General features: G+C 42.9%; 1 protein-coding gene across 1 annotated transcript in view; it reads left to right on the forward strand.

The window, feature by feature from the left end:
* ENPP6 (ectonucleotide pyrophosphatase/phosphodiesterase 6) overlaps positions 1-7,441 on the forward strand; it is a 127,483-nt gene extending 120,042 nt beyond the window's left edge. The window contains exon 8 of the mRNA XM_023220944.2: positions 4,757-7,441. Within this exon, the coding sequence (XP_023076712.1) occupies positions 4,757-4,962 (206 nt within the window). The 3' untranslated portion in view covers positions 4,963-7,441. The remainder of the gene's footprint in view (positions 1-4,756) is intronic.
* Positions 7,442-12,888: the final 5,447 nt, after the last annotated feature.

The following is a 12,888-nucleotide window of genomic DNA, read 5'->3' on the forward strand; positions in this document are numbered from 1 at the left end:
ATGTGATCCAGATTCCCAAGTCCTCAAGGGAGCATTAGAAGCAGTAGCAGCAAATTCGTGGAACACTAACAGGGTTCGTGATGTTGGCCTAAGAGAGGGTTCTGAAGATGCTGCCTTTAACCAATAATGGTTATCAGGTGCTCCCCGTCAGCCGAACCCCAGGTCAGACATGCAGAGCCCCAAAGCTAAAGGAATTAGGAATGGAGCACGCTGACGGTAACTGCTGGATTACATTGGATGCATTCCAGGGTCATGGTCTTTCTTTGGGAGAACATTGGTCAGCAAGGCTTTCATTCAAAAGCGTGGCACCCTCGATTCCCAGATGAGGGAAATAGCATCATGAATGCAAAGCAGTTGTCTGGGAAGGACTATATACAAGTGAGAGTCTCAGGAATATTTATATATATATATATATATATATATGTGTGTGTGTGTGTGTGTGTGTGTTCGTGTGTGTGTGTGTTTCAGACAGTTTCTTGTCACCCAGACTGGAGTCCATGGTGCGATCTCAGCTCACCGCACCTCCACCTCCTGGGTTCAAGCAATTCTCTTGCCTCAGCCACTTGAGTAGCTGGGATTACAGGAGCCCATCACCATGCCTGGCTAATTTTTGTATTTTCAGTAGAGAAGGGGTTTCATCATGTTGGCCAGGCTGGTCTCAAACTCCTGACCTCAGGTGATCCACCTGTCTCAGCCTCCCGAAGTGCTGGAATTACAGACGTGAGCCACTGTGCCCAGCCGAGTCTCAGGAATATTTTAAAGCAGAACCAAATCTAGCCCCAAACCCCAAATTTTAAACAGGTACCCAAAGCTGCATTAGCTTAAAGTTAAAATTCAGTGAAGAGATTCTGTCCACTAACAGAGGCCTCCGTCATAGGCTCCTTTGACTAAAAGCTCCCAGTCTCTTACAGACAGATAGATGACCCCTGATGAAAATGGACTGGGCTAATTGCAAAATGTTTCCAGGCAGATACAGCGTCGAGAGCCTCCCGCAAACCATCACGTTCTGGCTCCAGTTCTCATGAAAGATTAAACAGCTTTACACACTGGCTGTTTACTGAGAAGAAAATTTAAGAGCAAGGCCTTTAATAGCTATCTAGCTGCACTTTGCGATAAAGGTGCATCCCTCCTGATTAACTGTATGTGCTTCTTGCTTAGGAAGAAAGCTGAGCATCACTGCGGCTGCCCAGACACGGCCTTAGAAGTCAATGAGTCTGGTCCAGCAAAGAGAAAGGGAAGTAATTCTGCAGGAGAGCCTTTCTCTCGTTAATCCCAGTTTCTAATTTGAACGGTCTAATCTTGCCCTGGAGAACTCCACATTCGAGATAAGACAGCAGGAATGTGAGTCGGTGAGCTGCCTGAGAGCTAGCAAGCCTCACTGGGAAAGCAGCCCCCGTGGCCAGGCACAGTGTAAGCCTGCAGAACCTCCTCTCTGTAAGAGACACATCTTCTCTAATAACCAAAAAAATGTAAACACGGGAGGATAACTTGGACTCTTAGTCCATGTCTGAAGTGCCATCTTGAGTTAGTAGAGCCTGTATGAGTCCTCAGTTGGATCAGGCGTTGTTTTGCTATTCAGGAATTTTCTAAAAGCTTTCTCATTTCAGCCTGGATCATTTCTGCACTGAGCCCAAAGCACTATCCCTGCAGAACAGGAGGCCATGAACTAGATGGGATGGGAAAGAAATCTCAATTCTCCTTTCTGCTTAAATGCACAGAATTTGATTTCATATTTTCAGTATCAAAAGATAATACTTTCTAATACTTTTGTCAGAAGAATTTGATCTCAGTTTTTCCTGTGAAGTGTTAAAGAAGAGGATTTTTGTTTTGTTTTTTAGAGACGGTCTCTCTCTGTCATCAAAGCTGGAGTGCAGTGACGTGATGACTCACTTGTAGCCTCTATCTCCTGGGTTCAAGAGATCCTCCTGCCTCAGCCTCCTGAGTAGTTGGGACTACAGGCACACACCACTGCACCTAGCTAATTTTTTTGTTTTTGCAGAGTTGAGGTCTTGCTATATTGCCCACGCTGGTCTTGCGCTCCTCAGCCTCAAGCTATCCTCCTGCCTCAGCCTCCCAAAGTGCTGGGATTACAGGTGTGAACCATAGTGCCCATCCAGAAGTGGATATTTGAAAGGCTGGGGGACACCTGGGCTTATTATGGTCCACTGCCTCATATGCCCTCCCACCCACACACAGCCAGGCCTGGCCCCATGTGGCAGTAGGATTATCACATCCAGGTCACATGAGAAGAAGGAGATACAAGAGTTGCTTCCATATTGCTGGAACAACCGTTCCACTGGTTTCTCATGCTGCAGTTGATTCCTCGGATGGGAAGTGTAACTACTATCCTCTTCCGTTTGTCTGATTTGCCTTGATACTGAGAGGGTCTGGGATACTGGGGCAGCCCTTCCTTTCTCCTCTCTGGGCAGGTTTTACGTTGTTATTATTACTATTATTATTTATTATTTTGAGATAGAGTCTCGCTCTGTCGCCCAGGCTGGAGTGCAATGGCACAATCTTGGCTCACTGCAACCTCCGCCTCCCAGATTCAAGCAACTCTCCTGCTTCAGCCTCCTGAGTAGCTGAGATTACAGGCGCCTGCCACCACGCCCAGCTAATTTTTGTAAATTTTGTAGAGACAGGGTCTCACCATGTTGGCCAGGCTGGTCTTGAACTCCTGACTTCAGGTGATCTGCCCACCTCGGCCTCCCAAAGTGCTGGGATTATAGGCATGAGCCACCGTGGCTAACCAGGTTAACCATTTCTTAAAACTAATTTTTCCTTTGAGGAGAAACTGACCCTTATCCTCCATGCCCCTGAAGAAAAGTGAACCCTCCAAATAATTTACAAAGTGAATATATTCAAACCACAAGTGGCCCTTGTCATACATATTTATTAATAATAGCAGTGACCATTTACTGAGTATACACAACGTGCCAGGAATGACGACTTCCTATGCCTATTTCCTGAGGTCACCCAGCTAGTGCATGCTGGGGGCAGGCTGGTGGTGGAGCCCACACACCTCTTTATATTGCATTCAACTTTAATTCTCCAAAGGGAGCAACACGTGCTACTTGGGCAGTTGCCCTGGATCTAACATACTATGTGGCAGAAGTGTCTATATTTAACTTTTTTCCAATTTATAATTCCAGGATAAATAGAGGAGCAGAATTTGGCGTTGATACCTCTGGAATATATTGCCGTGTGGTGTTGTTTGTTTGCTTTTTAACGGAAGTATTTATGATTATTTAGCGAAGCAGTTATAAAGATTATTTTCTAATATCTTAAAAAACTTGGCTTTACAGCCCCCAAACAACTCATTTCCTTCAAAAGTTGTAGGGGAACTAAAAAGCACAGGCACAGGCCTTTATCAATGGCTCAAATCTCCTCCCTCAATTCAACCTTAACGTAGCATTGGGTATTTTGTTGGAAGCTCTGGTTTGGGGCCTAAAAGTGAAGCTTATGTGTATTACTAAAATCTTACATTCACTCTTTAAATGGACAAGTGCTTTGAATTCTGCCTCTCATTTGCCCCCTGAAGACGAGGAGAAATCCTTGATTGAAATCCCTCCAAAGGCTTGCGGAGTCACTCTTGGTGCCCCTCGCTCACGCTGGGCATGGCCACCTTACCTGTGTGTTCTTACCTGACTCGCGAGCTTGGGGCCACTCTGGGCAGAGGCGCAGTGGTCTCCTCCATTAGATCTCTGAGAGCCTGCACATGGATCCCTGATTCAGATACCAGTTTGCTCATTTTCCACATGGCTAATTTATTGTATCTGTTGGTAAAATGTTCCCCAAGAGTGTTCCACTCATCTTCCAAATGTATTTAGGAACGCATCGCCGTGGCTGCTGAGCTAGCCAGCACCGAGAAAACTGCAGTTTCACATTCCTTCAAGACCTGTGACCTCGATGGGGCAGCAAAGTGAGAAAACATTCTTGAGTTACCATGTGGCCTCTGCAGTAGACACTGGCACTCTGGCTGTCGTGCGATCTCTGCGGTAGACACTGGCAGTCTGGCTGTCGGTCCTGGCTAGATAGATGTTCTGGAAGATGACATAGCATTTAATTTGGTTAAGGGCAAGACAGTCACTCTGTGACCATACGGGCTCTACTGCACTCTGCAGACATGGAGAAGCATCAGATGGCCCTTCAGCCTCCCAGCAGCCTCCCAAAGAAAGTGCTGTTGTCACAAAGAAAGCACAGTTATGCACAAAGAAAGTCTGTTTGCTGATTACCTTTTTTTGAGACAGGATCTCGCTCTCTCGTCCAGGCTGGAGTACGGTGGCACCATCGTGGCTCACTGCAGCCTTGAACTCCTCGGCTTAAGTGATCTGCTTGCCTCAGCCTTCCGAGTAGCTGGGAGCACACCACCATGCCTGGTTTAAAAAAATTTTTTTAGAGATAGAGTCTTGCTCTGTTGCCCAGGCTGGTCTCAAACTCCTGGGCTCAAGCAATCCTCCCTTCTCGCTCTCCCAACTTGCTGAGACTACAGGTGTGAGCCCCCAAGCCTGGCTCTGCTGCTTGTCTTTTAAAGAAATTCATCTCCATGAGCCAGAGAAAGCTACTTCCCTTTCTAACCTACAGCCTTCCAGAAACCCTTCTATGTTCACACTCACTAGGCCACATCCCGCTGATGGAGCTGATTCCCCAATCTCAATGCCACCTGCAGCCTGAATGTAATTCTTCTTTATTGCGTTCAGCCCACCTCCGCCCCGGAGCTGCCATGACAACTTGTTTGTTTGCCTTTCCCTTTCAGATTTCAAATCCAACTTTCGAGCCGCTCCTATCAGATCGGTGGACGTCTACAACGTCATGTGCAACGTGGTGGGCATCACCCCACTGCCCAACAACGGGTCCTGGTCCAGGGTGATGTGCATGCTGAAAGACCGCACCGGCACCGCCCCGCCTCTCCAGCCCAGCCACTGCGCCCTGGCCCTGATCGTTCTCCTCCTGCTTGCATAACTGATCCTATTGCTTGTCCCCAAAAAAATACCATCAGCAAAGTGGGCCTCCAAAGCCGGATGATTTTCATTTCATGTGTGAATAATAGCTTCATTAACTCAATCAAGGCCATGCACATTGTAAATATATTATTCTTGGATAATTCTATACATAAAAGTTCCTACTTGTTAAAAAAAGATACAAACCTTGTTTATCCAGAAGGTAGAAAAATCCTGGCTTTCCATTTGTTCAGTTATATGTCATTTTCTCTTTTCTTTTCACATTACTCAGGATGAACTCTCTGAGCAGGGACCTGCTCCTGCAGCAACCAAACTTGGAGTGGACATTGCAGACAGATGCGGCTCTGGGCCCCTCCCTGTCCCACCTTGCACAAAGGAGCCCCTCAGACCAGGCCCTTGTCTGTGCCCTGTCCATACCCAGGAGCCATCCTCAGTGTCTGTGGCCACAATCCTGTACTGTCCCTTCCATCCCTGATAAAAGGAGGTCTACACGAAAGCAAAAGCTACTGTCTATTTCTGACCCAGCTCATGGAATTTTTTATCTTATACTGAGTTCCAGAAAGGACATAACTTAGCATGGATCACCAATCAATCAAAAAATAAAGAAATCACTAAGGATTGGAGAACTCACAGAACAAGGTGAAAGACATGAGCCCCTCCCAAAGTCTGAGTGCACAAAAATGTCTCCCTTGCCTTGAGGAGCAGAAAAGCTTCTGATGGACATGGGTTTCTGTGAGACTTATCACACATAGTACATCATGGCATGAAGCCTGGCACATAGCAGGCCCTGCTTGTTGATGGACGGATGAATGGCCTGCCTGGCTGCCTGCCCTGCCCCTCCACCTGTGCAAAGGCTTCCTCAGACGCTGCCACTCTGTGGCTCCCAATACAGGGTGCAGACAAGAGCAGTCCGTGACATGGTAGTATAGGCTGGAAAGCGCTGGCTCACTGATGAGAATGTGGAGGCATCAGCAAGAATCTCAGTGGGTTGCTTGGAGAGGTGATGCACTCAGTCTCAGTCCTGGGCACCAGTACTCCTGCAGCACGGCTTGCTTAATGACAGTCTTTCAGTGGCATAGAACTCCAAAGAAAATGGTGCTCGGTGGAGAAAGGAGAGAGCACGATGGAGCAGAATCCCAGTCACTGACCAATTAACTGGTCATTTGATTAGAAAACAGTTTGGGCCAAAGTACCACCTTTGAGACTTAAGTTCTTTTGATACCCTTGAGAAGAGCCATGGAGCCTGAGTTGAAATATTTTTAGCGTAGTCATCTGTGTTTGCTCTAGGAGAACTCGTAACACAAGAGATAACTGCCTTTTTACATGGTCATTCATACCTAATATACATATATATATACTTGCATACACTATTATTGCATTAAAAAATGAGTTTAGGCTGGGAATGGTGGCTCACACCTGTAATCACAACACTTTCAGAGGCCAAGGAGGGATGAACGAACCCTTGAGGCCAGGAGTTCCAGACTAGCTTGGGCAATACAGGGCAACCCCCATCTCTACAAAACATAAAAGATTTTTTAAAAATTAGCCAGGCATCGTGGCACACACCTGTGGTCTCAGCTACCCGGGAGGCTGAGGCAGGAGAAACACTTGAGCCCAGGAGGTCAAGGCTGCAGTGAGCTTTGATCACACCACTGCACTCCAGCCTGGGCAACAGAGCAAGACCCCATCCCCCAACCTCCCAAAAAAAAGAGAAAGAAAAAAAAAGTTTGCACTAATTGAGGTACATCTGCAAATGAGACTTTTTGTTGGGAAAAGGCGATATGCCAGGTCTCCTCAGGACGATGGAGGCCTCATATGGTGTGTTACCTTGAAAACTGAATATCAACGTTCACCTTGATTCAGGAAGACTGCGTGCTGTCTCCATGCCATGAATCATGAGAGCAAAGGATTACTGCTTAAAAATACTGAATTTACCTTCACAAAAGATTTCTAAGGATTTATGTAATGTGTTTTAAAAGCGCCAGTAAACCATCGGATCAACTGGAAAGAAGGCGACTCTTCAGCCTTTGTTATCTAGCTGAAAACAAATGAGAACTTTCAAAACATTGGCAGTAGTTGTTGAAAAAGACATCTATTGTTCAGAGTTTCTTTCTCCTTAAAGGACGATGTTCCAATGAATTCGGTGGAGCCCACTTTCCTCCATTGTGAAGGAAGAAACCCCAAGAGATATTCAGATGATTAAATTAAAAGTGGATCATCAAACTCAAGAGAGGCATAAACTTAGACACAGTCTTGCATTTTTGTCTTTCCTGAACTCTTCTGCCATTTTCCTCCTTCACTTGTCCTGAAAATCTGCAAGTTACATAATAAAATTTTAGATATTTGTCTGACAAAGTGTAATTACTCAACTGAATAAATGACTGAGAACAAGTTACAAAAGGAATCATGAATCCTGGTAAACAATAAAGAAAATTCAGACACTGAGGGTAAAAAAGAAAACTTTTCACTTAAATAATGCATACATTTTTGATGGCTTAATTATTTGGTGAAAATTTGTTCCCTTTTATTTTTATTTTAAAATTACATTGTTCTCCTTAGGAAAATTCCACTTTCTCTAAATGTGTTTTTTTCCTTAGGAGTAAAATCTGCTAGGAATATGTATAGACACTTTTTCTCCTGGATTACTTTTCGACTTCACTGCTGATTCCAGGACAAAGATAACTGGGTTGGTCTACTGAGGACAAATGAAAGGAATGAGCCTCGGATTAAAGATGAGATGACTTTTTAATAATCGCCATTCTGACTGGCATGAGATGATATCTCATTGCAGTTTTGATTTGCATTTCTCTAATGATCAATGATAATGAAGTTTTTTTCATAGGCTTGTTGGCTACATGAGTGTCTTCTTTTGAGAAGTGTCTGTTCATACCCTTTGCCCACTTTTCGATGGGGTTGTTTTTTTCTTGTAAATTTGTTTACGTTTCTTGTAGATTCTGATATTGGACTTTCGTCAGATGGGTAGATTGCAGAAATGTTCTCCCATTCTGTAGGTTGCCTGTTCACTCTTATGATAATTTCTTTTGCTGTGCAGAAGCTCTTTAATTTAATTAGATCTCATTTGTCAATTTTGGCTTTTGTTGCAATTGCTTTTGGTGTTTTAGTCATGAAGTCTTTGCCCGTGCCTATGTTCTGAATGGTATTGCCTAGGTTTTCTTCTAGGGATTTTATGGTTTTGGGTTTTACATTTAAGTCTTTAACCCATCTTGAGTTAATTTTTATATAAGGTGTAAGGAAGGGGTCCAGTTTCAGTTTTCTGCACATGGCTAGCCAGTTTTCCCAGCATCATTTATTAAGTAGGGAATCTTTCCTCATAGCATGTTTTTGTCAGGTTTGTTGAAGATCAGATGGTTAGAGATGTGTGGTGTTATTTCTGAGGTCTCTGTTCTGTTCCATTGGTCTATATATCTGTTTTGGTACCAGTACCATGCTGTTTTTGTTGCTGTGGCCTTGTAGTATAGTTTGAATCAGGTAGCATGATACCATCAGTTTTGTTCTTTTTGCTTAGGATTGTCTTGGCTATATGGGCTCTTTTTGGATGATTATTAAAAAGTCAGGAAACAATAGATGCTGGCGACACTGTGGAGAAATAGGAATGCTTTTACACTGTTGATGGGACTGTAAGTTAGTTCAACCATTGTGGATGACAATGTGGCAATTCCTCAAGGATCTAGAACCACAAATATCTCACAGAGTTACACCTTTCTTTTCATGGAGCTTTTTGATAACACTCTTTTCATGGAATCTGCAATAGGATATTTGGGAGCTCATTGAAGCCTATGGTGACAAAGGAAATATCCTCAGATAAAAATTAGAATTAAGCTTTCTGAAAAACAGCTTTGTGATGTGTGAATTCATCTCACTAAATTACACCGTTCTATTCATGGAGCAGTTTGGTAGTATTGTTTCGGGGAATCTGAGAAGACATATTTTGGATTGTATTGAAGCCTAGGGTAACAAAGGAAATATCCTCAGAGATATTTGACCCAGCAATCCCATTACTGGGTATATACCCAAAAGATTATAAATCATTCTATTATAAAGACACATGCACACGTATGTTTACTGCAGCACTATTTACAATAGCAAAGACTTGGAACCAACCCAAATGCCCATTAATGATAGACTGGATAAAGAAGATGTGGCACATATATACCCTGTAGTACTGTGCAGCCATAAAAAAAAAAAAAAATGAGATCATGTCCTTTGCAGGGACATGGATGAAGCTAGAAGCCATTGTTCTCAGAAAACTAACACAGGAACAGAACACCAAACACCACATGTTTTCACTTATAAGTGGGAGTTGAACAATGAGAACACGTGGACACAGGGAGGGGAACAGCACACACAAAGGCTTGTTGGTGGGTAGGAGGCAGAGGGAGGGAGAGCATTAGGAAAAACACCTAATGCACGCAGGGCTTAAAAGCTAGATGATGGATTGATAGGTGCAGCAAACCACCATGGCACACATATACCTATGTAACGTACATGTTCTACACATGTATCCCCGAACTTAAAGTAAAAAAAAAAAAAAAAAAAAGACAAAATAATAATAATAAAGATGAGATGAGTGGCCTCTCTTCCTGTCCATATGCCTAATCTCCAGAAGCCAATTCAATGAAGTTGTGAAGAAGTAAGCATAAGCTGGATCACGCCCAGGGGATTCCTTTTAGCCTCCAACAGTCCTCAATTATAAGATCCTAGTTTCCTTTACTTTCAAAGGGACCTTGGAAGTCCACCTCAGAGCTGAGTTCATCATAGATAGTAGTTTGCAAACTTCCTGGGCTTTTAAGCTTCATCTGACCCACCTCCAGACATGCAGGTTCAGAGGGTCTGGGGTGGTCCTGAGATAGCACTTTGAAGTCACATGGACCCAAGGCTTGGGTTTGCTCTGAGAAGAGGTGGGTTCTGACTCGATCCTGTAGACCCAGTTCTTCTGAGAGCTATTTCATAATCAGCCCATATCACTAGGGGCCATGAGACTGACACCAGCCACTAACCTCGGTTGGGTCAAGTGTTCAGCCCTCCAAAACCAAAGTAGATCTGCAGCCCCAGTGGTGGAGGGAGGACCCATAAAAGGCAGACTTGGTTCCTCCACACCCCACTCCCTGTGGCTCTGAGACACCCAGTGGTGCTACAAGACACACTCAGACATTGTTCAAGACTCACAGCTATTTTATGAATTTTCTAAGAAGGTGCTTTGCATTTCTGTAAATAGCAAGAGATTTCCAAATGTGATTGTGGGTTTTATCTTTGTAAGCAATTTGTGATAGACCAAAGTCAGCTACTGTAAATGACTTGCTAGAAAAAAGGAAGGATGTAGCCTCAACAGACTGGTTATAAAACATTTAAAACTTGGTCTCAGGTGTGTGCTATGGAAAATATATGTTGCTGTGAAATCATAAAGTAGCACCTAGTACAGTGCCTCAAATGTTTAATACATGTCCCATAAATATGTTGAATAAAAAAATGAATAAATATCATTAAGGAGACTTGCCTAAAACTCAGATATTCTCTCTGTCTGTAGTTTCTCAAATTAAATGAACTTTCCACTTTTGGCTTGCTATCTTTTCTTATTACCCAACTAACAATATAATTATGCTTTATTTCATGGATCTAAACATATTCTATCTCAGGCTTATAAATTAAGCATGGAGGAGGGAGGGAGGGAGGAAGGAAGGAAGGTAGGAAGGAAGGAAGGAAGGAGGGAGGGAGGGAATTACATTTTAAATGTACTATGCCTATTAACTTTTTAAAAATATAGCACTTAATATATTGAGGTTGAATTCACACACCATACAATTCATCTATTTGAAGTGTACAATTCAACAGCTTTTAGTATATTCACAGAGTTGTGCAACCATTACAAATTTTAGAACATTTTTATCACTCCAAAAAGAAACTCCAAACCCATTAGTACACTAGCAGTCACTCCCCATTTCCTCCCACTGCCACCCCAGGCAACTGTGAAACTACTTTCTGGCTCTACAGATTTGCCTGTTCTGGACATTTCATAGAATAACACAATATGCTGCCCTTTGCAGATGGCTTCTTACACTTAGCATAATGGCTTCAAGGTTATAGCATGAGTCAGTACTTCACTCCTTTCATTTACAAAGAATCATTCCATTGTATGGATATACTTCATTTTATTTATTCATTTACCTATTGATGGACATTAGTTTTTCCCACTTTTTCGATTTCCATCATGTGTTTCATTCAAGAACACATTTTTGTGGACCCGTTTTCATTTCTCTTGGGTCTGCCACTAGGAGTGGAACTTCTGGGTCAGATGGTAACTTTATGCTAAACTTTTGAGGAACCATCAGATTATTTTCCAAGTTGGCTGCCCCATTTTGCATTCCCACAAACAGTGTAGGGGAGTTCAAATTTCTCTACATCCTTGCCAATATTTGGTACCAGCTGTCCTTCTTAATTACAACCATCCTAGAGAGTGTGAAGTAGCATTTCATGGTGGGTTTGTTTGCAGTTCCCCAGTAATGAGTCATGTTGAGCATCCTGTCATGTGCTTATTGGCTTTTGTCTGTCTTTGCTGAAGAAATGTCTATTCAAATCCTTTCCCATTTTTTTGGTTTGTTTTGTTTGCTGTATAGATAAACTTGTGTCAGGGGTGGTGGGGGGTGGTTTGAACAGCTTTTTTCATCACCCAGGTATTAAGCCCAGTGCCCATTAGTTGTTTTTCTTGATCCTCTCCCTCCTCTCTCCCTCCAACCTCCAAACAGCCCCAGTGTTTTTTTTCCCCTCTTCATATCATGTGTTCTCATCATTGAGCTCCCACTTGTAAGTGAGAACATGCAGTATTTGGTTTTCTGTTCCTGTGTTAGTTTGCTAAGAATAATAACCTCCAACTTCTTCCATGCTCCTGCAAAATGCATGATCTCATTCTTTTTTATGGCTGCATAGTATTCCGTGGTATGTGCATACCACATTTTCTTTATTCAATCTCTCATTGATGGGCATTTAGGTTGATTCCATGTTTTTGCTATTGTGAATAGTGGTGCAATGAACATTTACGTGCATGTGTCTTTATGGTGGAACAATGTATTTTACTCTGGTTATATACCCAGTAATGGGATTGCTGGGTCTGATAGTAGTTCTGCTTTCAGCTCTTTGAACTTTCCCATTTTATAATTGGATTATTTGTCTTTTGAGTTGTAAGCATTCTTTATACATTCTGGATACCAGTCCCTTATCAGATACATGGTTTGCAAATATTTTTCCCATTCCGTGAGCTTTCTTTTCACTTTCTTGATGGCGTCCTGTGAAGCATAAAATGTTTAAACTTTTGATGACGTCCAACATCGGTTTTCTTTTTTGTCAGTTGTGCTTTTTGTGTCATATCTAAGAAGGCTTTGCCTAAGGCCAGATTATGAAGATTTACCCCTTTAATTTCTTCGAAGAGTGTTCAAGTTTTAACTCTTACATTTAGGTCTATGATCCACTTTGAGTTAATTTTTGTGTTACACGTGAGGAAAGAACACGAGTTCATTCTTCTCCATCAGTATCCAGTTGTCCCGGCAATACTTGTTGCAAAGCGTGTCTGCTTTTTAGAGAAATGTTTAAATTATTCTGTTGACCAAAACACTTATTTAAAAAAGAAAAACCCAAATCACTTCAGAAATTTGAATTCTGTATTTCTGGTTACATAATACATGTTTGGAACACTAAAATGAGTATCCCATAAATTCAAGGAGAAATATCTTCTATAGAAAGCGAGCCCTAATGTTCTTGAAAACAGCTCCCGTGCCCTGGAAGCACCGCGGAGGACCCTACCTTAGGATTCTGCACCATCTTCCAGCTGAGCCTGTGTCGAGGCCCCATTTCCACCACCATCCCTGGGACAGCCCGTGTCCAGTCTCTATCCAGCTTCACCACCCACGTTCACCCA

The sequence above is a fragment of the Piliocolobus tephrosceles genome, chromosome 3, assembly GCF_002776525.5.
Source record: "Piliocolobus tephrosceles isolate RC106 chromosome 3, ASM277652v3, whole genome shotgun sequence".
Taxonomy (NCBI): domain Eukaryota; kingdom Metazoa; phylum Chordata; class Mammalia; order Primates; family Cercopithecidae; genus Piliocolobus; species Piliocolobus tephrosceles.